General features: G+C 44.6%; 1 protein-coding gene across 9 annotated transcripts in view; it reads left to right on the top strand.

The window, feature by feature from the left end:
- Nucleotides 1–27847, top strand: part of RGS6 (regulator of G protein signaling 6) — a 297223-nt gene that overhangs the window by 210024 nt on the left and 59352 nt on the right. For 8 of the 9 annotated variants that reach the window (XM_069017516.1, XM_069017520.1, XM_069017514.1 and 5 more), the window contains 7 exons: nt 284–365; nt 881–955; nt 2312–2410; nt 3442–3503; nt 7861–7971; nt 11173–11298; nt 19799–19985. In XM_069017516.1, the coding sequence (XP_068873617.1) occupies nt 284–365; nt 881–955; nt 2312–2410; nt 3442–3503; nt 7861–7971; nt 11173–11298; nt 19799–19985 (742 nt within the window). The remainder of the gene's footprint in view (nt 1–283; nt 366–880; nt 956–2311; nt 2411–3441; nt 3504–7860; nt 7972–11172; nt 11299–19798; nt 19986–27847) is intronic. The other variant, XM_069017522.1, reaches the window with a different exon arrangement.

Genomic DNA, 27847 nt, shown 5'->3' with positions numbered 1-27847 from the left:
TCAGAGTATGGGAACAGGGTACCAGGAAAAGTTTTCCTCACCAGATGAAAAACAGCTGTTAAATTTTCCACGTTATTAGGAAAATCTCTTTTGACCCATGTTGGAGTAAACATCAGTGATAATTTGTTCATGGCATGTGCCCTTGCAAGTGCGAGTGTGACATCTCTGTCCAAAAAAAGTTGATTTCTGAAACTTTCTGTCTTGGGGTTGAAAACCACAGCTAGGAACTATATCAAAGAAGAAAGCATGACTTGTACATACTCACTTATGCTTTTGTTTTCAGAATCGACAGGAAAAAGGATAAAACGGAAAGAAAGATCTTGGACAGCCAGGAAAGAGCTTTCTGGGATGTGCACAGGCCTGTGGTAAAACTATTTTTGAATGATGAGACTTTCCAGGTTTTGACAGGAAAAGTTTCATTACTAGTAAATGTTTTATGTACAAAGACATTGCCTTTACAGTGACCACATGGATTTTCCTTGCAGTTCAAAATGCACCAAGTGTCTACAAGATTATTTGAAACATTCTGGGCTTGTGCACCTATGGAACTATTGATTTGGAAATATGTGACAAATATGAACTTTGGAAAATTATTTACTGGGCTTGTGAAAGAAAAGCAGCTTACTCAGTTTGGCTCAGACTTCCTAGAAAATGCTCCCCCCTGTTAGCAATTTCCTTTTGGTGCCAAAGTTAGCAGTAAGTGGATTGAATGCTGGCATGGCATCCTTGGGTATATGCAGTATCTTGTTTAGCAAGAGTAATTTATGGAACACAAATCTCAAGAAAGAGTTTTGGACAAGATCTAATTGTATATTTTATAAAGGTAAGGTAGGATGAAGATTCTAAACAGAGGAGTAACATGATTATCATTTCTTTTCAGCCAGGCTGTGTGAACACCACAGAAATGGACATCAGAAAGTGTCGCCGTATGAAAAACCCACAAAAAGTGAAAAAGGTCAGTTTGAGTTCCTGGTTTTGGTTTTTGCTTGTTTGGGGTTGGCTTGGTTCACTGGTTTTGTTTTCTTTTAATGTAAATCATACTTGACACATACAGTATATGAGATTTACCCAATAGGAACAAAAAAAGAAGTGTTTTGATAGTATGAGTTCTGTTTTGTTCTCCTTGGTGAATTTATTATTTCCATTTTACCAGCAAAGTGATACTGACTGGGTATCACTGGGTAGAGCCGAGAGGGGCATTAAGGAGCTCTGTGTCCCAAATGTCTGATGGCTCTGCACTCCCATAAAATTAAAAGGAATTGGAAAAAATACCTAGGTCCCCATGTAAGAACTTATCTAGGCACAGATAATAAGATGTTTACCTGCCTTAATCATTTTAAAGGCTGGATCATTAGCAACTTGGATGACTTTGACTTCAGCAAGTCAAAGCTCTTCTGTGTATATGAAGTCATAGAAGTGTTTAGATTGAAGAAAACCATTAAGATCAGTGACTCAAAACCTTAACCTAACCAAGTCCTCCACTAAACCATGTTCCTGTCTTTGAGATAAAACCTTCAAGGATGGTCACTCAAAAACATCCCTGAGCAGCATTGTTCCATTTCTTGATAACCGTTTCAGAGAAGAAATTTTCCTAATATCCAGTCTAAACCTCTCTTGGTGCAGCTTCAGGCTGTTTCTTCTCGTCTCATCACTTGTTACCTTTTTGGACGGGGCACTGAACTTCTGAACTTCCATAGGAAGTTAAATTGCAGCAGAGCTGTTCACATGTCTATTAGACATTTTACTGAAAAGCAAAAGCACTAAATGAAAAGGCAAATGATATTACTTTCAGTGCAGATGTCTGTCCTGAAGATGAATGGCTACAAGTCAGTCTGCAGGTTTTTGTTTAGAGAAGTTCACATGAACTTGACCCTTTGACTTAACCTGGTTAAGTACTTTCTTCAATATGTAGTTTTGCATCAAGAAATTAAACCAAGTGAAAGACAGAGGCATACAATTGGGTTCTAGTTTTTCTTTTGCCACTTGGTTCACCCCAGTGACAGTTCCCAGTGTTTATTCTGCAAGTGTTAATGAACACAGCCTTCAGAGCTCCTAAAAATTATCAGGTGCATTTTAACATTTAAAACAAACTCCTCTCTTAACATGCCTATAGGCCTTCCAAGCGCAGGCATCAGCAAGCACAGTCTGATCTGTAAATTTTGCTAAGGGCCAAATGATTATTGACCTGTGTGGGTATAAACAGTAGGAAATTGCTGGCTTGTTATCTTACTGCTTTGAGAACCTCACTGTTCCTCACTGCGTGACAGAAAAATGCTGCAATCCCATCTGTTTGTTCCTTGGTTCCCCACAGTCAGTATATGGGGTTACGGAGGAGTCTCAGCCCCAAAGCCCTGTACACCTGCCCTCCCAACCGGTGCGCAAAACAACAAAAGAGGATTTCCGGAAGCAAGTAAGTAGGTGGCTGTATGGCAGCTCTTCTGAGAACTGCTGCCAGAAAAAAGCATATGAAGTTATTGAGATACCAGCAAAAAAATTGTATGTTTTACCTGTTCTTGATCCTCACATACTTCTCCTTGATGCTGCCTAATGTAAAGTGTTAGTAAGTATTCATTGAGCAGTGCAGTTGTATGGTGATCCGTATTATGAGTAACACTGACATTTGAATCTGCTGTTACTCTGTGGACCAGTAGACAGGTTAACTTCCAGTTCACTGAGGATGTCTGAAAAGTGGGCATTGGCAAAGGCCAGCGTAGCTATGCACAGGCTGGGGACGAGTGCTGAGGAAAGGCATTGTTCAGTGCGTGAATGTTAGACTGTACAGTCAGAGCCTTTAGGAAACTAGGAAAAAGTTTTTTGCACAATCACACCAAGGAATGACCAACCAGCTCACATATCCTTGCCCTGGCATGAAGAGCTCTCCCTCAAAATTACTTCGCTGCAACAAGCACCCCTCACTGAAAGACAAACAGGAATCACTAGGTCAGCGTTTTACTAAAGGCAGCTTTAAGCCTTTTTCTTAGGCAATCATTTTTTGGGTGGTCTTCTGAACTAAACCTGGATGCTACATTTCTTGAGCTTTTTTATCATAGGCTGAAGAACTGGTTCATAGCAGAATGAAAGTGTGCTGTAAAACTGTTACAGGTCTTGCGATGCTGGTTAGTCAGAGAAATGGGAGAGCAGAATGTGGTTGTAAAAAGGAGATCATATTGCACCCTGAGTAGTCTAGGAACTTTGGCCCTAAATATGTGTCTTTCCTACTTTAATTATGTCTTCTGAAGCTTCCCCTAGGGCTTAGCCTTTGGAAATGGAGACTCCTATTAGAAGCAGTTAATAAGCTTCTGATACCTAGGGAAGGGTCCCATTTCCTTCTGAGTTACTTTCAAGCTGTTTGGAAAGAGAAATCAATAGCGTGTTGGGATATTGTCAATGCGTGCTGTAGAACTCATGGATTGTTAATGTCCTTGTCATCTCTCTCCTCAGATAACTTTTCTGAACATGCAGATAGAGAGACATTGTTTAAAGATGTCCAAAGTAGCAGAAAGGTGAGTGTCCCATTTTGATGATTTCTCATTCTTGCCTCATCTCCAGTTTGGCATTTCTAGAAACAGAGCAGGCAGCAAACTGCAAAGACTTCATCCCCTTTCTGTGCATCAATCCTTTTCCCTCCTTGCCCAGCTGTGCTGCCTATTTGCTGGCTGCTGACACTTCTGTACTCGCTCTTCTGCCACTGAGCAAAAATAGGTGGAACATGAGGACCTGTAATACTGCAAAAGAGAAGAAGCAAAAGAAAAAAAACCCTTGCAGGACTTGTTTCCCACCCCTTCACTACCCTAGGGTTTACTTTTAGAAAAATCATTCCTATTTTAATTTGAAAATACCCTTATTTCCCTTTTTGGCTGAACTCTCAGTGCTCATCTCTTGTTAGTCTGGCACAGCTCTGGGGAAGGAGTTGTTGGCATTTGTTGCACGTGGTGTTCACGTCTCTGTTCATACTGGGGTTGTAGGGCCAGTTCCTGCTCCCACTTACTTAGAGAAGTACTGGGGTTGTACCTGCACTACTGAAGGCAGTATTTTAAGGAGTGGATTTCTAAGAAGCAAATCAAAGCACAATTTGACTTGCAGATATTTAGTTTTGGCAGAAAAGTATGAATAGTTGAAGAACAAGATCAAATTTAATTGAGTATGACGGCTCATTTACTTAGGTACTTGTAAGTTATGCACATTTGCAGGGTGGTCACTGGGGTGAAGGTAGGGATAGTCATGCTCTTCAGTGACATCACTTTTAAAGCAAAACTGTGTTGAACATGAGGAACATGATAACAGCTGGTTGCTTCTAAAAAATAATAGAGGAATTTTAATTTAAACAAAGTAAAACAGGGTTACCCTATGAAATGTGCTTTGCAGTGCCTGCACCTGCAGTTAGCATGCGTGTGCTAAACTAGGTAAATTAAGTGGTGAGAGGCCCAATGTAAGTTCCTGTTGGCTCATGAAGTTTAGCAATTACAATGAAAATTTATCAAATTAAACAGAAAATATTCAGAGCCTCCCTGAAATCCTGCAATACATTGTATGATTGAAATGAGCACATTTATATTTATGTTTTGGCGTTTTGGATCTTTTTAATTAAGAACATATACTTCTACTTTAACAAAAAAAGTCATTGTACTGGATTTACTTACAATGACCTTAATATACTGAGACAGTAATAATTTTCCTGGTTTTAAAGGGCTTTCTTTTTTTTCTTTTTTTAATTGCTCCCAAGTTGGAGAAGAAAATGTTGCTATCAAAACCTGTGCAAAATAATAACCAGGAGAAAAGCAAATAAAATGAGAACAATCAAATTACAGAATCATAGAATATACTGAGTTGGAGGGGACCCATCAGGATCATCAAGTCCAACCCCTGGCCCTGCACAGGAGAGCCTTAACAATCACACCCTGTGCCTGAGAGCACTGACCAAATGCTTCTTGAGCTCTGTCAGGTTTAGTGCTGTGACCACTTCCCCAAGGAGCCTGTTCCAGTGCCCAGCCACCCTCTGGGTGAAGAACCTTGTATTTCTAAATAATTATTAATAATTATAAAGAATGAAAATCATGGTTGTGATCGTCAAATCTTGTGAGGAGGTGTTTGGTCCTGTGATGACTTTGAATATTGATTTGAATATTGGCAATATTGATTGAGGGTCCCAGGACTTCGTGTGGAGAGTGGTGCAGCCTGGATGTGGAGCATTGCAGAGCAGGTAGGAGGGAAGTAGAGGGGATGATGGGTCGACTGGCTTTGCAGGGGTGGGGACTAGTGAGGAGGAATGAACATGGATGACCTGACTTGAACAATTGCCTGAAAAAACCCTGTGCAGCCTTGAAAGTCCCATTAAAACACTGAATACAAGTGCTAGGAACAAATTTGCTGTGTAAGGAGATGCTGTTATTATCAAGTCAATTTTCAAACTGGACCCTGCTCTCGGGACAGTTTAGGTGACAGTGTGGCAGATCAGGGTACAGGAGATGACGTCTTGGCATGCTCCTTTCAACAGTCAAGCCTGACAGTGGCACCACCTGCCAGTTTTTCAGCATAGCACAAGGGCACTTTCAGAGAGGATGAGGGAAGTAACAAGGAGCAAATAAGTCAGGAAGCACTAGGGCAAACAAGTTACAGAAATAAGTTGTTTCAATAGTAATTGATCAATTGTATTTATTTTCCATTAATTCACGCTATTCTTGGGATAGCCCTTGTCCATCAGAAGAGAAGGGCTCTCCAAAGGGTATCTCCAGCTTCTGTGAGACAAATGCTTTCTGCTAAAGATTTTCTTTCCCTTCCTCCCTCTTCCCCTTCCAGGAGTAGATCTGTACCAGCTGTGGGAACAGGCATCCCTCAGCTGCTCCACACACCTTGGAAACAGTCTTTCTTCCACATCCTTTCTCCCCACTTGGGACCTGCACACTCTCAGTTTTAGCCGTTGAGATTTGAGAACTGTTGAGCAAAACTATCAGTATATTCTACCTATTGTTTTCTCTGACTGCATTGTGCAGTGTTAGTATGATTTCATTAGACACAGCATCACCGAAATGGCTGGGGAAAAACGAGCATCCTCCTGCCAGAAGCAGTCTCAGCTCCCTAGATGAAAATCTGTGCTATCCTTTCAGCTTCTCAAAGTGCCTGTGAAGGCTCAGCAGGCCCCTTGATTGAGAGACAGTTGTATTCACAAGGCAAGCTCTGCGCTCTTCGGTCAAGTGTTCCCATCACCTCTTCTACTGGATATACAGTTTATCACCCAAAAGGCCAGGTCTGCATTTTGACAAAAATGCTTTCCCTTAGGAGTCCCCCGCCTATAGCCTCCTTTAGACAATGAGGCAATGAATTCTGCTGCTACCATTATACTGAATCAGCAAAATGTGCTTAGAAATTCCCCCTTGTTTCATTTTAGTTTTTTCCCCCTTTCTTTCTTGCTAGTACTTGTATTAGCACCTCTGATGCCTTCTTATTATTTTATTAGGAGCAATTCAGGTTTCACAGCAGATATCTCCTGATTGATCCTTTTTGGCTTTCTTTTCTTTTTTAACCAGCCCTCTCTTTCATTGATGTCTAAGGGGACTGCTGCTGCTCTGTGAAATTGGACGCTGCTCCCTCCTCCAACCCTTGACCCACAGCAGTCATGAAATGTAATTAATGAAATGAGATGAGACAGCCCCGAGTGCCCTCAGGGGCAATGGGAACCTGCTGTGGTTACAAAAGTGTATGATTTTAATGCCTCATGATAAGAGCGAGGACAAACAAAAAGAAATAATTACTATAGAGCAGGTCAGGGAAACTTTCTGCCTTTTATGACCCTTTGTTTCACAGGGTCTTTTCATTCGCCTGCCTTTTTGAGATGTGGAGGACCAGAGGTAAAGTTTACCGTGGACAATCACAGTGCAAGTACATTAGTTGTTCACTATGATGAGACATAATTAACTTAGTTAATTACTTGGCAGTCGTAGGCAAAAAAAAATAAAGTGCCTTAGAGTATTTCCAGTATAGACCAGGAGAAATTTCTTTTGATTTATTTCATATATGCTATCTTTCTTTTGTAAAAATGTGCTCTTAGCCCCAACCCCAGTGGAATTTCTGAATCGTTTATGCAAGCAGACACAGTCCTTTTCCCAGAAAGCTCTTTGAATCTCATCCTCGAGAGGATTAGAAGCTATATGCCTTAACTGACTCACCATGAAGCAAGCCAGTATAAAGGCCAGGTGTTTTTCCAACGTGCATATAATTTATTATAGTCTAAGTTAATTATTACTGTGGAAGTATTTTACAGTAGTGCTATTAGTATAAATACTATATCAACATAACTAAAAAATGATCTATAGGCAAAGCTTTGATGCTCAGAACTGTGATCCTCTGAAGATTTAAACATATTTGTAGCTGCAGCCCATGACCCTATTTAGGTGAGTTTCTCATAGTGCATAAATTTATGTGGGTGCAAAAGTTTGCAAAAATGAAAAGGATGAGAGGCAATAGTAAAATGCAGCAAATGAACAGGATGACACATGCTTCATATTTTTCCCATGGCTCTCTGGGGGAAGTCCTGCCATAGCAATCCACTTGTTGCCTCATCAGGCTTTTTGGAGGCATCTCAACAGAGACAAGCTGGAGGAAAATGCTGCTGTTGAGGAAAACACTGCAGTGAGCTGGTGGTTGTTTGCGGAGAAATCCTTGCATGCCTCATCCCTGGGAAAAGGGTCTCCTGTGGTTGCTGAGAAACTGACTAATCCCTACAAATAAAAAGAAGCACACACACAAAAAAATCCAAGACAAAAAAACCCCAACAGGATAAAAAGAAAAGCTGTACCTCTCTGACATGTGACTGAGCATTCAAACCCTTTCTTTCTTTTCTTTTTTTTTTTTCTTACCTGCCAGTTTAATAGCCTACACAGAGCAGTATGTGGAATATGACCCCTTTATAACTCCTGCTGAGCCTTCCAATCCCTGGATAAGTGATGATGCAGCATTGTGGGACATTGAAATGAGGTAAAAAATAATTGGTAGTTTTAACTAATGTGAGAGTTGTCTTGCCATTTTTTTTATATGCTCTTCACACTGCCCTGTTTGGAAAGGAAATTGTATGTCTGTAACTACAAGACTCAAGAACATAGCTAAAGTTTATCACTGGTGTCTGTGAATTATTCAGCCCTTCCACTTCCATATGGCTTGATGTATGGTGCTCTGTAAGTCAGGTAATGGATGTTCTCATGCACATGCACAGGCTCATGTCTAGGAGCCTACAGCTATAGGATACTGCTAAGGCAAACTTGTTCCAGCGCATCTCATTTGACCCTTGAGAGCCTGCTCCTCCCCAGCTGCAATGCTCCAGCTTTGCTGATGTCCTGGAATCCCATGAAAGATGCTGCTGGCAAAATGGGATCAGTTATAGAGTAGTGGTCATTCCTGCTGTGCAGAAGTGTGTTTGGCACAGGAGCCAGAAGAATGTGACCAGTTGTTGAGAAGAATGTAGCTCATGTGAGATGTGTGAGACTTGACAGGTCAGAATTATAATAGGCTGATAGAGTGACTTTGGGCCTCACCTGTTGGTGAACAAGCTAGCTTGTCTCTGTTATGGTGTCAAATAGATGAAAAGAGGGAGGAACGACTGTAGGACATTCAGTGCCTTGCACCTCAGAAAGTTTCTCAAAAAAACCCCCGAGCAGAACACTGCAACAGAGATCATGTTTTTGCCCATGTGACACTGGTGCAAGGGAAGTGTGGCCTGTGTCTGTGTCTCTTACCTTCACAGGCTATTCACAATCCTTGTAAAGGGACTTGAATTGTCCTGCCTGCCACTATGCCTAGCAGCTCCCACAGCAAATTTGAATGGAATCACCATGTCCCCTATCACCTTCACTACTCAATCACATCCTGTGGCCAACAACGGCAAGGGCTCAGCAGCTTCTCCAGTGTTTAGCTGCTGCCATTTGGCACCAAATCTGAACTTGGAGTTCGCTTGATAAGAGAATGCCAAATCTAATCCTGTGTGTTATTGAATAATAATTCAGAGATGCTATTGGCCAAGAAAACTGATTCATAGGCAATCATGTTCCAAGAAAAGGACAAGGTTTTTGCCCCATTTAAAAACTGCGTAGTTTGGGATGTGAAACTTGTTTTCACCTGCTTCTCTGGTAGTCCCAGAAATCCATTACTTTCCTAATCTCTGCCCCTCTTCACATAATTTTAATATTTGGGATTTCTTTTTTAGCTAGCTTCTTTCATTTTCTCCATCCTCCCTAGGAGGGCTAGTACCTGATACAGCCCTTGCAAAATACTGCTGTGCAGAAGCCCTCACCCACAAGGTAATCCAGGCATCCATTATTTCTGCATCTGTTGAGGTAGCTGCAAATCCCAGGAAAGATGTCTGTGTCCCTGAAGAATACAATTAACCTGATGTCACAGCCTTACAGGAATTTAAAATAAATGCTTGGCTTCTGCTATGATTTTAGAGTTAAGGAAGGTGATTTCCTGCTGATGAAAAAGAGAAAGCTGTTGTAGTGTGGGGAGATGGAAGAACAAACAGCTCTGTATTTCCATTTTATTCTCTATTGTAAAAAAACTCACTGCATCTGCATCTAGTTGCAACTTGCATGAATAATTAAATGATCCCTGAGATCCCCTTGTGTTGCCTGCAAAGCTGTTTCCTCAGTTAGGAAAGCAGAGCCCTTGCACAGGAAAACAAAGAGCCTCTCACTTCTAGTGGCAAGGCTGGCTGCAGAGTATGGGTAGCCCCATGCCACTAGAGTTCATCCTTCATGGCAATCAAGACTCAGGAAATGCCATGGAAAGCATTCAGTTTTATACAGCATTTTGGCCTTTTTTTTGTGCTAGAACATTGTGTAGCTGCAAGAAGAGCAGGTACAGATCTCTGGATTCAGCAGGAAATTCCCTGAGCTTAGATTGTGCATGGCTCTGCACAAGCATGGCTTTTGTGTCCCAGTGTCCTGGCTGGCTCACATAATGGGTAGGCTGGATCTGCGCCCTTGTCTGCAGCACTGCTGGCTCCTGAGGGAGCGCAGGAGGAGCCATCCCAAGTGTGCTGCTCCTCAAGTGAGGACATGCCTATCAATTTTGCTTAGCCTTTACACCAAGAGAAAATCAAAGCAGGCATTTTATTTACCCCTTTGGCTTATTTGTCTTCAGCACAGATCGCCACTGTCCCCTAAGGCTCCATGATTAGGAATCACTGTGGACATGACGAGACGCACAGTTTAATAGATATGTACTGTTAACAATGGCTCTGCTGTCACAAGTGTGAGCAGCTGAGCTGTGTTTTAATGCTTGTCTCATAGTATGACGCCATCACACCAGAAGCTTTCAGACACTTTGTGAGCCCAGATTACGCTCTGATGCAGACTGTCTCATAGGATCCTCGTTGCGATTCCCGGGCACCACCTCCCCCCATAGGCATCTCTGCAACATGTCTGGCAATTCAAACAATAGCTTATGTAAGTTGGGCTGTATTAAGAAATAATTAAGGAGAAAGGTTGCTAGTGATTTTGGGTGCCTCTCTATCTCAATATCCCAGCTGAGACACAAAATAAAAGTCTGATTATCATGGAGAGTAGGAGGAAGATGCTTTTTAGTCTTCTGAGACTTAGGTATGCAAAAATCAGAGGCACTGAAAAATAAAAGACTACAAACCAGTAATCATTTTAGATACTTTGTCTGCATTGCTTCTTAGTGGAACTGCTTTTCTAATGCAAATGTGGATCTGAAAATCTGAAGCCAGTTCCAAGTGACCAGGCAGCACTGTGTGGGACACAAGGAAATGCTCTGGAGCTCACCAGTGACCCAGGGAACATTGCTGGAAAATTTCTGCCTTGATGTGTAAGAAATCCTAAGGTACATTTGAGAAGATATGCAAGAAGTGCATAATGAATAATCATTTAGGTATGGTATGCTATTTTTCAAGTGAAACCTACCAGAAACTAAAAAAAATATCATTCACAGTCTTAGTTCAACATGTGTGTAGCACCCAAATAGTACTGCTGCTTTAATGATGACCTTGGTCTTTATAGCCTCTTTGTGTTATTTGCTAACTTGTATATCTGTAAAATCTTGAGAAAAAACCAACATCTCATCTGATAATCTCCCTCCCTTCACTTAGCAGAAACAGCAGCAGCTGCTCGGACAGCAGGCAGAGATGCACATTCCATCTGTTTTTACCCTTCTCTCTCCAAACAGCAAAGAACCTAGTCAGCAGCGTGTGAAAAGATGGGGTTTCTCCATGGATGAGGTGCTGAAGGACCCAGTAGGACGAGACCAGTTCCTTCGTTTCCTGGAATCAGAATTCAGCTCAGAAAACCTCAGGTGAAACCTTTTTTGACTTGACTAAATGAATGGGACCAATCCTACTCTCTTGCATAGGTGAAATGCAATGTTTGGTGTGTCTTGAACTGCTAAAAACACCCATTTGAATAAAGATGAGAATGGCAGAATTTGGCCCACAGCACTGCTACAGATGCCTATACTAGACCTATGTAAGTAATCTCAGAAAGAGTGTTTAGCAGAGCTAGTGTTGTCAGGTATCTTACACAAGGGCTTGCAGACTCGCATGATGTGATGAGATGCAGCACATCATCACTGAGGTCCCTATCAATATATAGGATTTACATGTGTCTTTGTGGCAGGGCTTGTGTCAGGGTAACAGTATGGTCATCATGTGGCTAGGAACTGTTGCAGTATTGGCACTCACCAAGTCAGGTTTGCAACAACTGCTTTTAATTTTGGTACCTGCTAACTGTCCAAGAGCTTGACTCACCTTAACAGGACTCTCTGTGTGGGGATTTTGAGTACCTGACTTCTCAGGTTGTGAAGAAGTCAAAACTTTATTTATGAAAAATTATGTCGATACCCACGTGATTCTACATCAGGCTGAGAGCCAGTAAACCCCACTTTTTTTACAGTCTGAATTATACTGCAGGGGCTTTGTTGCAGTGCTGTGGTTGTGTCTCAGCACATGGATGGGTACAGGGACAGGTTCTCGTGGGGTTTTTTTGGGGCAGAAGGTGTTCCAGAAGGCTGAGTGAGCATTTGCAGGGAAGGTGAGAGAAGCTTGCAGGTTCACTGGCAGAGCTGAGCCTCCTCTTGGGCTGAGGAAATCTGCTGCCCGTGAGCACGCAGTCAATTGGGTTTTTGCCTTTGCTGGTAGTGAGCAGGCTTGATGTTCTCTTTTTACACCAGATAAGAACCTGATTGCACAGCCTTTTTTTTAATTCGTGTTTTTTTCATTCTTTTTCACTTAGAAAATCAAGTACATTACTAAAGCATGTGAACAATTGTCACTGTAGTACAGTCTGCTAGCCTGCAAGATCTGAAAGGGAAATTCCCCAGAAAGTGATTTTTAATGAGAGTGGAACTTACCATCCTATTTATCAGGTTTCCCTGTCCAAGGAGAAGAACAGAAAGCATGGCAGCAGCAAAACAGTGAAAACTCAATGCACTTTATTGTTTTGAAAAACCTGAAAGTTAGCCTGTAAGAAAACAAGGGAGTGTTACTAATTACATAAATGAGCTTGAAATTTTATTGCTAAACAGGTACTGAACTTGCATATGCTTAGTGAAGTTATGTACAGTGGCACTCATTTGCAATTAAATTGTAGTGATGAAGTGCAAAATTAATATACTATATTAAAATACTCTTCAAATAAGTGTTCTGAAATAAATCTGGGGTTGTGCTAATGAAATCCATCAGGCTTTATGACTAGCGTCTATCCCCCACGTTCATCCTACTCAAACAAATGGAGAAAAACTTGATTATGAGAAGGCAAACCTGTACCTTCCTTGGTCAGTCAGAGCTGCTCTTCCTGGTGATGCACATTCTCTTTAATTTTGGGATGTAGTGAAGGGAGGTGGCAAATCAGTGGGCTGGCGTAGACAGGTATAAATCCCGCATCCTTTGTGGAAGACATTGGCATCATTCTTAGTATGGGAACTTTGCCATCATTCTTATGGTATCATTATGATGGTACTGGCTTATGTGGTAATATTATCTAATATTGGATACCATTAGCAAGCCTGCTTAAAGCTTGAAATAACAGGTTGCAAAGGTAGAAAGATTAATGAAGAAAACTGGAATAGAGTGGATTGTTAGCAGTGATGCTAGAGAGAGGAAGCTCAACAGCAAAGTTGGGATCTGCCTCACCTAAGCTCGGAAGCACATGCTTTCTTCTTATCCAGTCTCCCTTTAGAGAGAGAGAAGAGAAGCTGAAGAGGAGTCAGTGAATCACCTGAGAAGGATTTGTTTCAGCTTTAAGTGGAAGCAAAGCTAAAAGCACCTAAAATACATTGTTAAGCGCCCATCTCTTGTTACCATAAGCTTGGAGAGATTGATTCAAATGACGGTGTCTGCATGGTAGACAACTACAGTTCAGTGAGATGAATCCCACCCAAACCCTGGGGAGCTGTAAGAAACTTTCTGAGGGCATAGCATTTAGCACCTTGCTAGAAAAGTAACATTCACATTTAATCTTTTCAGGACTCTCTTCCCAGTAACTACCCAGAGATCTCGGAACTGTTGCAATGGGAAGGTGCTATCTCTTGGGAGTATCAGTAGGACCTTCACTAACACTGGCCGGAGCGCTGAGGCCCTTGTGTTGAACTGAAAGCAGATCAAGAAAGTGACTGCTGGAAAACCTAGAAATTCATGGTAGCACTAGAAAAAGTTCTGTGATGTGTGTGCTTGAGAATTCCTTGAAATGAATGTAATTCAGTAATATAGCAAGTGGACCAAATTCTGCTCTTATACCCAGTGGTGCGAGTCCCAAATCACGGGCCTGATGGTGGTGAGGTATTTCCATATCTTCCTAGCTGAGGAAAAATTGGTCCCGGTGAAGGTCTTGGGTGAGGCACTGCCAGAAATAGCAGGAGACTAGACTCAATGACCTCCCAGATAACCTTCCAGCTGGGTTTCTGTGTTCTAGTAAACTTGGAGGATCATGTCCACCAGTCTCCTGGGCTTGGCTGAGCCCTGTAACTTACTTATTTACTTGCTGTCCATTATTTATGTGGGAGCAGGAAAGCCAGTCAGTTGGGTATGTTTCTCTCTGGTTTTATTTTAACTCTTTTCCTTGCTCTGTTTTCTTTCTTATCTCTTTTGCTATCTTTCATCTACAATTTGTTTTGACTCTGGTGCTTTTTTGAAGTACCCAAAATATAGCAGACAAAATGCCGAACTTAAATTTAAAACAAAACAAAAAAGAAATGATAAGAAAAGAAAGGGCATCAGAGAGTTATTATACATTTTTTATGACCTGGGAATCTTCTGAGATGTCATGAGATTGCTGAGATGTTCATCTAGCTGCTGGATTGAAATGTTTTCCCCCCAGCTTCAAAGAGTGTCAGCTGGAAAGAGAAACAGCAAAGTGGAAGTACGGGACATGGGAATTTCACCCGAAGGGAAAGGACGCTGCACACCTGTTTATAGACCTCAGTGGGAAACACATGACACTTTGTGGGAATGCACTGTGGAGCTGGCGATGCATGGATGTAGGCGCCCAGGGCCCTATTGATTGTGAGCATATGTTGAACATGGAGTTCGCCAGAAAAGAATTCTACCTGCAGAAAGTGTTTATATCCTGCATGACCCCTAATGGTTGAAACTTGTTGCCAATATTTTTTTCCCAGAGTTTTCAGGAAAGAAGTTCAGGCAGTGAGGAGAGCTGGTATATTCAGTAAATACACCGAGCCCCCCAAAGCCCCGTGTTCCCTAAATAGCGTTTCCCGAGCAGTTCCGAGGCAGTGCCAGCGCAGGAGGGCTCCGCGGGGTGCGGGCAGTGCCGAGTGCGGGCAGTGCCGAGTGCGGGGCAGTGCCGAGTGCGGGGTGCGGGCAGTGCCGGGCGCGGGGCAGTGCCGAGTGCGGGCAGTGCCGAGTGCGGGGTGCGGGCAGTGCCGGGTGCGGGGCAGTGCCGGGCGCGGGGCAGTGCCGAGTGCGGGCAGTGCCGAGTGCGGGGTGCGGGGCAGTGCCGGGCGCGGGGCAGTGCCGGGCGCGGGGCAGTGCCGAGTGCGGGCAGTGCCGAGTGCGGGCAGTGCCGAGTGCGGGGTGCGGGCAGTGCCGGGTGCGGGCAGTGCCGAGTGCGGGGTGCGGGCAGTGCCGGGTGCGGGGCAGTGCCGGGCGCGGGGCAGTGCCGAGTGCGGGCAGTGCCGAGTGCGGGCAGTGCCGAGTGCGGGGTGCGGGCAGTGCCGGGCGCGGGGCAGTGCCGGGTGCGGGGCAGTGCCGAGTGCGGGCAGTGCCGGGTGCGGGCAGTGCCGGGTGCGGGGCAGTGCCGAGTGCGGGCAGTGCCGGGTGCGGGCAGTGCCGAGTGCGGGGTGCGGGCAGTGCCGAGTGCGGGCAGTGCCGAGTGCGGGGTGCGGGCAGTGCCGGGTGCGGGCAGTGCCGAGTGCGGGGCAGTGCCGAGTGCGGGGCGCGGGGCAGTGCCGGGCGCGGGGCAGTGCCGAGTGCGGGCAGTGCCGGGTGCGGGCAGTGCCGAGTGCGGGGTGCGGGCAGTGCCGGGCGCGGGGCAGTGCCGAGTGCGGGGTGCGGGCAGTGCCGGGTGCGGGGCAGTGCCGGGTGCGGGCAGTGCCGGGTGCTGGGCCGGGGCAGTGCCGGGTGCGGGCAGTGCCGGGTGCTGGGCGGGGCAGTGCCGGGTGCGGGGCAGTGCCGGGTGCGGGCAGTGCCGGGTGCTGGGCGGGGCAGTGCCGGGTGCGGGGCGCGGGCAGTGCCGAGTGCGGGGCGCGGGGCAGTGCCGGGTGCGGGGCAGTGCCGAGTGCGGGGCCGGGGCAGTGCCGGGCGCGGGCAGTGCCGGGTGCGGGGCGGGGCAGTACCGGGTGGTGCCCGGCAGGCGGCGCCAGCGCCCCGCGCTGCGCGGGGCCCGCGGAGCCGAGCGCGGGCGCGGTGCCGGCCCCTCAGTGGGCCCGGGCAGAGCCGCACCGCGGGCGCTGCTCACGGCCGGCGGGCGCTGCTCAGCTGCAGCGACAAAAGGGTTTTCCGGCCCCGCAAAACTGAAAGGCACCAGAAGGAGGGAGTTGCACCGTGGACGCCGGGGTGCACCGCGGGGGATGGGAGGGGAAGAAGGCTGAATGGGAGGCCTGCGGGACGCTTCCCCCGTCCCCACCGGGACTGCGGTCTCCTTGGCAGGCGCCCAGTGCCCCAGCACACAGCCTTGCAGTATCTGTCTGCCCCCAGCTTGCTCACCAAGAATGGATTTTTGTTGGTCTTGGCCACGCCAAGCTCGCCATGCCGAAGATCTGACCATTAAACAACACAAAGATGTGAATATTGCCCCTGTCTGAACTGCATTTTCATTTTTACCTATCACTTTCATTCATTTCCTCTCCCAGCTGAGATGTTCAAAGATACTTCTTGGTGAATGGAAGATTTGTGAATGGTTAGAGATCTGAGACGGGAGGTGCATGGGATACTGGCATGGAGCTAGTGAGGCAAGGAGAGAAATGTGCTTGGATTCCAACCTCAGATAGTCACTTGATGAATTCACTGTCAAGCTAGGGGTATCGTGTCCATCCCCAAGAAGGAGATACAATGCTGCCCTTATTTTGACAGTTGTTTCTCTGTTTCTGGAGTCATCCATTTTTTGCCTCCTGATCAGGATTTTAAATTAATTTTTTTTGTACAATGTACCTCAGAAGCAACCACTCCCCCGCTACCCACCCTGTCTTTCCCCAGCAGCCTTTTCACTGGGGGACGTCTTTGAACAGCAGTGACCGAGCACCTCTGCAGTGCTCTGCAGGGAGGTAAGAGCACACACGCTGAGGTCCAGGAGCTTTCTGTGCTTTGGGGGAGCTGTGGGGGATAAATGCCATTATGGGATATCTTCTGCAAGTGACAGCAGTTTTAATTACAAGCTGGATGAGGCTGGAATGGTTTATGCCACTGACAACACTTTAGGATACCATATTATCAGCCTTCTCCAGACCTTACATGCTGTTTTGTAAAGGACAAAGAACCTGTGATCAGTGCTGCTGTTCCCTCTGTGCTGACAGTCCCTGTGCCAGTCCTGCTCAGCTTAAAGGGCACCTGTGGAGAGGACACACAAGGACATCTCCCTTCCCCCCCGCCCCCATGCACGCGGTGTCCACTGGAAATCTGTCTCCTACAGAAGGAGAGGAGGCAATGCAGGATCTTCACCTTACTCCTTATGAACTTGGGGCTGAGCTTGCACTTCAGAAAGTGCAGGGATTCAGGGAGTGCATTTGCACTTTATAACTGAGCAGAAATTCCGGCACAGTCATGTGTGTCTGCTCCTTTCCTAAGCAGAAATACCTGCTTCTCTCTTGCAAATGCTCTAAATCCCATAGGAAGCCCTGCTTATGCATTGTTTTCAGGATGATTCCTTGTGGCAGAGAATTTGCCTTGGAGTTGAAGCTGTGGGGCTGGGTACCCCCTCTTTGATGTTACTTGATTTTCAGATGCCAGCTATAGTGAATAGCTTTGAAATTTTTACCAAGACAAAACTCCCCTTTGCCTTGAAGAGGAGATCCAGCCTTGGGCATGAATTCATGAGTGCTTGCAGTAAAAGGAGCTTGTTCTTGTTACTGTCAGGTTGGTCTGGTTGGTTGGTTTTCAGATTGAGCCAAATGGTTATTAAAATGGATGGTGCTCCTATTCTGGCAAGCTGTCACTTCACAGCGTTCCCAGTTCTCTCATGAGCGTGCTTTCCCAGCCCGCCTCCCCGGCTCCAGGGGCAGAAGATAAGCCAGAAGAAAAGGTTCTCTCTCCTTAGCCAAGTGTTTGTCTGAGTGTCCCAGCTACTCTGGAATGATTAGCATCTTTTCTCCCTACGCCTTTTCTGCATTCACGTGTTCCCATTGCATCTGAAATTGAATGATAAAGTATTTTCAAATAACGGAAGCCACATATGGCATCAGATTATTGCACTGTGAGTGCCACCCTTTACTCTCTGCATGCATGTGATAATTGGGGGTGTCACTGTTCAAATAACAAGACAGGACATCAGGTGCACTTAAACTCTCAAAGATGGAAAAGGACCAACCATGCACACCCCACCACCAACCCCAGATACTCTATTTCAGCTATAAAATCAAACGTCACTGTGTTAGAACCACAAGTATGTGACTCCACAGGTACTGATGCAGCATTTGAGTGTACCCCAGTCTGTTTTACTGAGCCTGCCAAGGAAATGGGAAAACCATGTGAAGGCATATAGTCAAGTGGCTTGGGTGAGTCAGGGCTGTGGCATGAGGCTGCCCGATGGTTAGGAAGAAGCAGCGGACAGGCAAGGAGGATTAAGCCTGGCCTTGCATGTAGTGTGGTTGTCATTTTTTTCCCAAATTGACTGTTTCTACCCTCAGGTAGGGTACCAGGCTAAATGGGGTAGCAGCTTCATTTGCTTGCAGTAACACCATTTCCAGGGTGTTTAGGTACTGCCTGCAGCCATTAAGGAAGCGAGAGTCAGGAGGTGACAGGAGTCACCAGGCTGCTGGCTCATCTACCTCCCCTCACTGCCATTGGGATTTTTGTTTGGGACAGGCTATATCTTCCTCCTTCCACCACGAAGGAATATTTGCCTTAGTGCCTGCACACTGACGCCACTGAATAATTTGGGGTGAGAAATCAGGACTTCAGATAAAGTTCAACTGCTTTATAAGGGAGACACAGGATTTTCCAAGTTGTGCAGCTCTTGCGGATGTCCTGAACAAGCAGTGACCCAGACAAACCCTGTCCCCTCTGCGCAGTCTGCCCAGTAGAGGGAGTGCGTAAGAGCAGTGCAGGGCAGGGATAGCCAAGGCAAACCCTGCCCTCCTTGTCATCCCTGGACAATGGGCACCTTTGCCGGGGGGTAGGAAAGAGCTGATTATTGCAGGTGGCTGCAATATCTGTACCTATTTGCCCTGTAGCTCTCAGCACTCGCTGCGGAGCACTGTTGTTCTTGCTCAGCCAGGTTGCAGGGCCCAGGTACTCAGGGCAGACAGCCCTCAGGGATATCTTCTTGTTGGAAGATAGAGTTGACCAAAGCAAAAGGCTGCTGGGCACCATGTATCTTTTGAATTAATCACCTGAAAGACCGTATCTCTTTCAACAATAAATAAAAGTAGCACCACCACCAAAATGTCTTTTCTTTTTCCTAGGATAAAAGACAAAACACATGCATGTCACTCTTGCGAAAATATTCTGTCGTCTTTGTTTTCACAGATCAAGATATGGATTATATCCTTAGCCATCAAAGAGATTATCTTCTCAGTGTTTATGAACTTATTTTAGTCTGTAAGCATAGCCTAGTCAAGAAAATATCCCTGTAAAATTGGAGTATGGCATGACAAGAATCATCTTTTCTCATGGCATCCATCTGAATGCTGGTCAGTTTACAAGTAAAAAAAAAATTTCTGGAAATGGAAACTATATTAATATTAAGTTTGAAATTATATGGAAATTATATGAATATTAAGTTTCGTTTTGCATCCCCTCTGGATGACTGATCCTGCAGGCAGGAATGACCAGCACATTGCAGCAGGGTTGTGGGAGGCAGAACCTGCTCCCCTCCTCCAGCTGCATAGCTCTGGACCATTTCCTGTTTGCATATCTAATCTGACACTTCTGCAGGGGCAGATTGAATAAGAACGTATCACTTCTTAAAGTCAGTGTTCTGATCTTGGCCAAAATATAAGGGGTTGGTGTTAAGTACCTCACCCCTTCCCCTTGAAGTCATGCTTACGTGGAGAGTCTTCAGTGAATTCTAAAAGAGGCAGGATTAGGTTCTATGTCTGTTTTGGGACTCTGCCTAGGCTTATTCACAAAATCTTACCTAGATTTCTATCTTTTTCTCTTTTCTGCCCTTTTAATTTTTTCCTAGTACAGGTTTTGGTTGGCTGTCCAAGATCTCAAGAAACAACCTTTACAGGACGTGACCACCAGAGTGGAAGAAATCTGGCAAGAGTTTCTAGCTCCTGGGGCCCAAAGTGCTATCAACCTGGATTCCCACAGCTATGAGAAAACAAGCCAAAATGTCAAAGACCCAGGGAGATATACATATGAAGATGCACAGGTTAGTTTTTGATTTTATGGAACTACTGCTAATGGAACTCTCAGTTTTAATATGACATTCCACTATCACATTGTCACTGCTCAGTCGTAAGAAAAAGGAGATGCACAGTTTGAAGTGACTTTGAGGATATCTATTCAAGCTGGGTAAATTATATTTTTGTTGAATCTATCTGTTGTAACAGGCTAAGGCTCCTCTGGGAGCAAATGTTCCAAAATCTACAAGTCTGCAAGGCGCTGCAAGCTGGAGCCATGTCTCAGAGAAAGCACAGATGAAAGAGTGCTATACAGTTCAGCTTGTCTCTCTGTACTACCTGTCACCAAAGTCTGGCATATTTACAGAATGGCCAATGTCATATCAAAATCTTGGCTAATACACTTTTTCTGTAATGTATTTATTTATAGCGAGTTATATCCCTCTGCCAAACCCCAAACGCAGCAGCTCCCTCCAACACAGCTAGAAATTTGTCCACCAGACAATACCTTAGAGTAATGATAGGACAGTAGGCAATGCAGTGAGCTTAATCCTTCCCTCCTAAGGCTCCAGCTTTATCAGGGAAATTTCGCAGATAAACTGTACACAGAAAATGCCTTGAGGAAAACAGATAATTTGAGAAAAATTGTTACAAGCAAGAATAAAGCTGCATAACCTTCTGGAAAGTGAAAATTTAATTCTGTAATTTTTTTTTAAAAAAAAGGAAGAAGGGATCATTTAGCAAATATTACTAGGGACACAATTAAAAAGATATCTTCCTCATAATCATTTTTATCACCAGATGTAGTAAAACCAACAGCAAATGAAAAGAATTCCTGGGTTTTGGTGTGGGTTTTTTTTTAAATTGACATTCAAAGGTAATTCTTCAAAATACTCCACTAACAAAATACTTTCATCTCGGGAGATGTTGTGGACCACTTTTACAAGGTTAGGCAATGAATTTTTCAAACCAGCATCAAATACTCTATTTTCCTGAATGCAATCTTGCTCCTTGGGGCTAGCATAGAAGGAATGTATGTGAAGTTTCACGGCAGTCCCCTGTGAATATCAGGCAACTTAAATGCCCTTTTTAAAGCTGAGAAATACAGGAGTATGAAGACATTCTGGCTAAGATGTATTCTTTGCTTGGCAGTTGTAGTGAAAAAGAGCTTCTGCATTACCTGAAAAAAGTGATGATGGCAAAATGCAGACTAAAGCAGATAGGTGAATAATGGGGGAATTGATTAAATTGATAGGTAGAAGTACTAAGAATAAGATGAATGTTTAGATGATGAGTATTTAATTAGAAAAAGACATGGAGGGTTTAGCCTTGAACTGATCAGTTCACAATGTAATTGCCATTCAGAGGGGAGTTGATAAAATCAAGCTGGAGCCCTGGCAGTTAGACTCAATTTTAGCTTCTTGGGTTAATTTTATTTCAGTGGATTTTTACACTGACAGATGTCCTCAGTTCATCTGTTGTGGTTCATGGACACAGAAATATGAGGCAAAGGTAAACCTTCAGGGCCAGCTATGGTTATCTTGGAGGCTGAATCTATGCCAAGAGAGGATAGCACAATGTGAAAGGTGAACCCAGTTACCTTCTTGTGCAGTGGGCTTCTGGTAGCTCTCTAAAGGCCAAGCAAGCTGTTTGTGGCTGCTTGACTGGATAGCTGCGAAGGCTGTCTAACAAAAGAAGGAAGAAGAAGGACACTGCTGAAGGGTGTAGTGCCCTGGTAGAGCTGGAACAATGTTGGCTTTTGCTGGCTTATCCTGGAGAAGGAACATTTTTGTTTGCATATCCACTTCATGGTAGCCAACATAGATCGCCCCAGGGTGCTCTAAATCTCCCAGGTACTGCCGCAGTGTCTCTCGCAGGTCAGCCCTGCCACCACAGAGGCTCTTGTCCATGAATCTGCAGCAGCTGCCTTATCTCAGCACCCTGGCACCAGGAGCCCATGGGAGCTCCCACACATCCCACATTCCTAGGCACTCAACTAGACACAACTAGTCAAAACACCCTCTGTGGGAGGGGAAAATATGAGTGTTGTCCTGTCCCGTGTAGCTTTAGCACAAAGAGGAAAACAACTGAAATGTCCTTGTAAGTAAAGAACAAGAAAAAAATTAGTTTACTCAACAGCACATTCTTTGAATGCCTGCAGCTGTGAGACACTAAGAGGAAGGAAAATTGTTGGCTAAACTGAGAAAATTAGTTTGATACTCCTGGAAGAGTAGGAGAAGAGGGATGGAAGAATAGGAGAAGGTGATGTGGCACTCGAGTCATGGCTTGAGAGATCCACAAAATGCCAATTCTGTATAAAAAGCACTGGAAATGGACACACTGCTGTACTTGGGAAGGGCAAGGTGTAGCAGAGCACATTCAGACCAGCAAATGCTTTATAACAGGAAGTTGAAAGCAAAGTATCATTTGTTATCAGGTTCTTAACAGTCTACGTTGATGTGCTTCTTGGCACAACCTTGGCTCCCAGCCCCAAAGAACTCTCCCAGATGCTGCTCAACCATCTGATAAGGCAACTAGCCTAGGTAAAAACAGGGAGAAAGGGGCTCTTGGCAAACATGCCTCTCACTTCAAACCTCTTTGTACCTAGGCCAGTCGTGGTCTGAAAGCAAATGGTTCCTCTGTTTAAGAAAATCTCAGCTCCAAATCTCAGTCCTCAAAGGGCTCCTAACTCAAACCTGAATTTGGTGTGCACTTATTATTTCAGAGAGACCTCTCTCTGAGATGGATTCCTGTACCACAGTAGCAAGTGTTTTGCCATTTCCCCATCTCAGCTTAGGATACTTGCCATGCTGTATGTCCCTCAGTGCTGCTGCACTCCACAGTCCTGCACTGCTGGGCTTGCATAGAGCTGTCTCTCTTGCTGTGGCTCCCACAGGTGCCGTTGCCCACTCCATGCCCGGCTCAAGCTGTGCCAGCACATCTCAGCTCTGAGCAGAGTGTGCTGTGCTGGCTCGGCCTGCACTCCCCTCCCCAGCTGTCCAGTTTATTGGCATCCCCATTCTCACGCAGCCCAATGCTGCTCCCGGCTCTGTCCTCATCGCCAGCTGTGCCAGCTATCTTGGTCCACAGCACCTTCTGTCATTTTAGTGCTGGGCCCCTCCAGAGGGGAGCCTACCAATTTAGCTGATTATTTTCTGCTCTTAAAAAACTCTCCTCTGAGTAAAATATTATGATTATCAAACCATTTTCACTGGGGAGTAAAGCAGCTTTTAATACAAGGGGCATCATCAGGAAAGGTCAGTTCAATTAAACAGTGAAGTACTTAGCAGGATGTAAGCTCCCACAGGAGTTATCAGCATCATTGAACAACCAATGTGGAGCCCTGCAATATGAAGCAGGCACCGTCAGCTCTGGAAAGTAAATAGGTTTGGGTCCATCTGAATGGCCTCTTTTGGCTAATGAAGCTGCTGACAGCCAAAGTAATTCATCTTTACATGGAAACACAGAGCTGTGGGTGTGACAATTATGGCTTATCTGTACAACACATTATTCGTTTTTTAACCATTCTCCCCCTACCCCCATCAAGAATGTCCTTGCCTCCCCTGAAATGTCTTTCTGCCTTCAGAAGGTCTTTAATCCCTTCCTCAATCCCTTGGTGTTGGAAGCTAGTATCACAAGGATGCATTGTGTTTCCTCAGTAATGTTTTTAGGGACATTTAGTCTACATTTACTGGTAGGCTTCAGAGCCAGGTGTACTAGAGTAAGGTAAGCCACACAGTTGTCTTTGGAATTCCTTTCCTGTTTTCTTTGTTTATTTTTATTTTTTAATAAATAAAATAGAGTTTTAGATTGACATCCCTTTACCTGAACTAACTATGAAGATGATTCAGGGAAATTCAGTTCTAATCCAGGTTCAGTTAGGGATTTTAACTGTTCTTTACAGATCCTTGGCTAGTTCCAGGACAGATTTAGACTATAATGCTAAACTCCAGGCAGCTCAAACCAGAAATGTACCTGTACCGGATTTGAAACATAGAATAATTTGGGACAGAAGGCATGATCTTTAAAGATCATCTAGTCCAGCTTCCCTGAAATGAGCAGGGTACATCTTCAACTAGATCACATTTCTCAGAGCCCTGTCCAACCTGACCTTGAATGTTTCCAGAAATGGGACATCCACCACATCTCCGGGCAACCTGGGCCAGGGTTTCACTATCTTCATTGTAAAAACTTTCTTCCTTAAATCTGGTCTTGAGATTTGAGCCCAGTTCATTCTCTCAGCTGCCCCAGGTATAGTTCAGTTTGTTCTGGACTGTGACAGAATTATGAGTCCTTGCAGGATTCATCAGTGGTCAGTCATCAGTTTGCATTCTGGTTGTAACAAGAAGCTCAAGGTGTTGACAGAACTTGACAGGATCCTGTTGAATTCAAAACCCAACTCCAAGTTTACGCAAGGATCTCTTGGAAGTGAAATGTCATTTTTCACCAAGAAGGGAAAATGAGGTGTGACTTTTCTTGACTTTGTGTTTTCAAGCATGCACAGGATGTGAAAGGCCTGGTGTCTATTCAGTGGGCATACAGAACTCCATTTGTCGGTCTGGAGCAAAACCACAGCATGGAAGGAAAATGTGAAAATAATCATTCATTGTGTGTCTGTATCATCTTTCATGTAAGAACTTGAAGAAACATTATTCCTATTTTCTTAAAGTTTTGCCCAGTCACCCCAGTTACATGCATGCCTGTAAAGGACGATGACTAAGGATGGAGAATCAGGGTTACAGCAAAGCAGCTCTGGTTGGCAGTGCAGGCAGCCAGCAAGGGGGCATGGGGCAGACCAAGGTGCTCTGCCTCTAAGAGGGGATCAAGTCCACCTGAGCCAGTGCTGCTCAGAGACCTTGAGCCTGCAGTACAGGGAATTGAAAGCACTGCGGCACTGCATCAGTATTTATGCATGAATGGTGTGCCCAGAGCTCCTGGAGGCTTTTGACAGCCTGCACCTTCCTGTGGAGGTTAGGGACTGAACAAGGACTTGACTTTTATTCCCTTCTCTTTCTTTGGCTCTGATTCTGTGGAGCTGGAGGACAAAATCCTTCCTTACACTGCACTCTGGTTGTCTTCTTGTATTTGGGTTATGGTGACTGTGGAAAACATAGAGAGTCTCCCTGTTGTGTATTTGTTACCCTTGGCAGAAAAAATTGCAAGCTCCTGCACTTGTGGATTTCACAAAACAACCTACAACCAAACAGAATCTAAAATCAAGAGCCCCACAAATACAGCTGGAAGAGTAGTCTGGAACAAAAATAGCAAAGTGATGGTAGAGGCTTATGCTGGTGTGCCTGATGTTGTACAGAGCAGGAAATAAAAGGCTTGAAGCAGAAGTTTACATAGGAGCAGATACTTTGTGTTATTATTTTGCTGTTTTGGTTTGTTGGGAGTTTTTTTCAAAATGCACATATGCACCACACATCAGAAAGTATTTCTTTTTATCTTTTGCCTTCCATTTTCATTTTTGGTTTAGCAGTCATGTTATATGAAAATCCAGCCTTTGTCTTGCTGTTCCCTTTCTGTCTCTGAAGGCATCAGGGATCAAATTCCTGTCTAAGTTAATGTCCTTCTGTCACACACAAGCAGGAGAAAGTCATGAGTGACCTCTCTCCTTGCAGACACAGTGACAGAAGGCAACAGATCTCTCCAAATGAAAGATCATGGGAATGGGGTAACAAGAACAGTCAGCATATTCCCACAGGACAATAGTCTGCCTGTTATTCAGGGTGCTGATCCTGCCAAGCTGTCTAAAACTACATGCATGAGTATTAACAGTGCCTCAGTGCCAGACATTTCCTACCTCCAAAAAATACCTTTAGATAGATTACATGGGAAAGTCTCTAGCTTGCTCAAAAATTGAATTCAGCACTCAGACTCTGGGACTCTTGTGTCAGTAGTGTGCACTGTGCTTCTTGAAAGCAAGAAACAACTGCATGTCAGATCCAGAACAAGAGAATTTCCTCTTCATGTGAAGGTCAGGAAGCTGCTGATACTGTTTCTTTTCTCCCAAATAGGGAGTGAAAGTGCTTGCAAGTGCATCCTTTTATCTAATCAAGAAGCCAGAGCTCCAGGAGTCCACATCTCACGGACTTCAGGGGTATGGTCCCCTCCTGCTAAACCCATGCATTGCAGCAACACTGTGGTTTTTAATTTTTTAAGGTGTTGTTACCTCTTTAAGTGTTCACACTTCTAATTAAAAATTTAAGAAAAAAATTCCTGGGAAGATCTATCAGCAATGCATTTCACATCTCTGCTCAGCCCACAGCAGGTATGAATGTGGGCTGTCAGGATGGGGTTTGTTGGCAAACAGTTAAAAGATTCAATATACATTTAGACTCTGAGATTCTGAGCTCAGCCACTTAACAGCAGCCCAAGATGACATAGCAGTAGGTATCTTACAGTCAAAATGTTGATGAGGCATGGAAAACTGTTTATCTATCCAGTACATGTTCTCTAGGTAGGCATCCAAGCAGGGTTGGTGTTCCCTATCTCAGCATTGCCACCTTTACTCAGAAGCTGTGTTCTGCTTGTTTCTGCAGAGCTGTATCCTGCTCTATCACCATCTCCTATAGGAACACAGAATACCTCACTGAAATAGAATTTTCTTCTGCTGTGTGAGGGGTTCTGCATGTTCCTCTCCATGGTACAGTTCAGCTTTTTGGCAGGATTTTTCACAGAGAAAACAAAGAGGAAGCTGCTGACAGCCTGCAGGTGTCACGGTGTTAACCAAAAGTAGTTACACCTCATAGCTGTACAATAGCATACACAGGAGGGAAAAACCTCATCTTCATTGCTGCAGCTCCTACATATTGTGTTGTTTGGAAAAGAAATGCCAGTCTCCCAAATGCCACAGGAGGTTTTCCCCTCCTCCCAGGCAAAATCTTTTCACTTGGGCTTTTTGCCAGTAGCCAGGATTTGGCCCATATTGAGAGAATCAGCCTCTTAGCCACGATCATTGTTCTCAAAACCTAAAGCTGCTCATATGGCGTTAGACTCCCAGCAGCCCACTCTTGTCTCCCAGGATAGCCCTTGCTATATTTAGGACTAAATCCTCCTGCAGTACCAGGCTAACCCCTTAACTGCACAGCACTGAACAACCCTTTGCCTCTAGTCCTCTGCACTGTGTTTGCCATGGACCCTCGACAGCTCTGCCCTCTGTGTTTGAAGATACGAAGCAAACCAGTTGTCTCATCAATTTACAGAGGAGCCATAGCTAAATTTATGTGTTACTTTTATCAATGTGCTTTTCCATGAAAGATTTACATTGTGTTTCCAACTATGTATCTACAGGGCTAAACAAAGGATTTCTGTGTATTAGTCAAAATGAGCTCTCATTGCTTACAGTTACCCCTCTTGCTAAGGCTCTTTCTTACGTTCCTGTGCCTTCAGCCCAGTGTAATTTCATTTGTGGGCTGAAAAAAAACTTTATGCTTTTTAGTTTAGCAGGGAGGTTAGTCTATATTACAGGATAATTATTCATCTTTTTTTTTCCCTTAGTAGTAAAAGCAACTTGATTGAGTGTGAGGAAAATGCACCAGCTAAAACTCAGTGTAAATTATCACGTCCCTTGAATACTTGAGAGTGGCAAAAAAGGTACTGCTCATATTTTCCAGAGCAACTCACTTTTAGGCCAAGACCCTTATGTGCCATCTGCCAATCTGAAGCATTTCTTTTCCATCTATAAATCCAGGAAAGCCTTGCAGTCCCACAGCAGTCAGAGCACCCAGTATCCCCTGGCCCTGCTAGATGGCAGCACTGCCTGGTACCAGAGAGGCTCCGGGAAGGGGCTCACCCTGGTTAATGCAGGCAGGCAGCTCAAACAGGCACTACAGCATTTTTGAGAAGAGTGAAATCCTAAATGCGGAGACCAGAATAAGCAGATCCA

Source organism: Aphelocoma coerulescens, chromosome 5, assembly GCF_041296385.1.
Source record: "Aphelocoma coerulescens isolate FSJ_1873_10779 chromosome 5, UR_Acoe_1.0, whole genome shotgun sequence".
In the NCBI taxonomy this organism is placed as follows: domain Eukaryota; kingdom Metazoa; phylum Chordata; class Aves; order Passeriformes; family Corvidae; genus Aphelocoma; species Aphelocoma coerulescens.
Note: the sequence above shows the minus strand (reverse complement) of the source record. Positions and strands in the feature narration are given on the sequence as shown.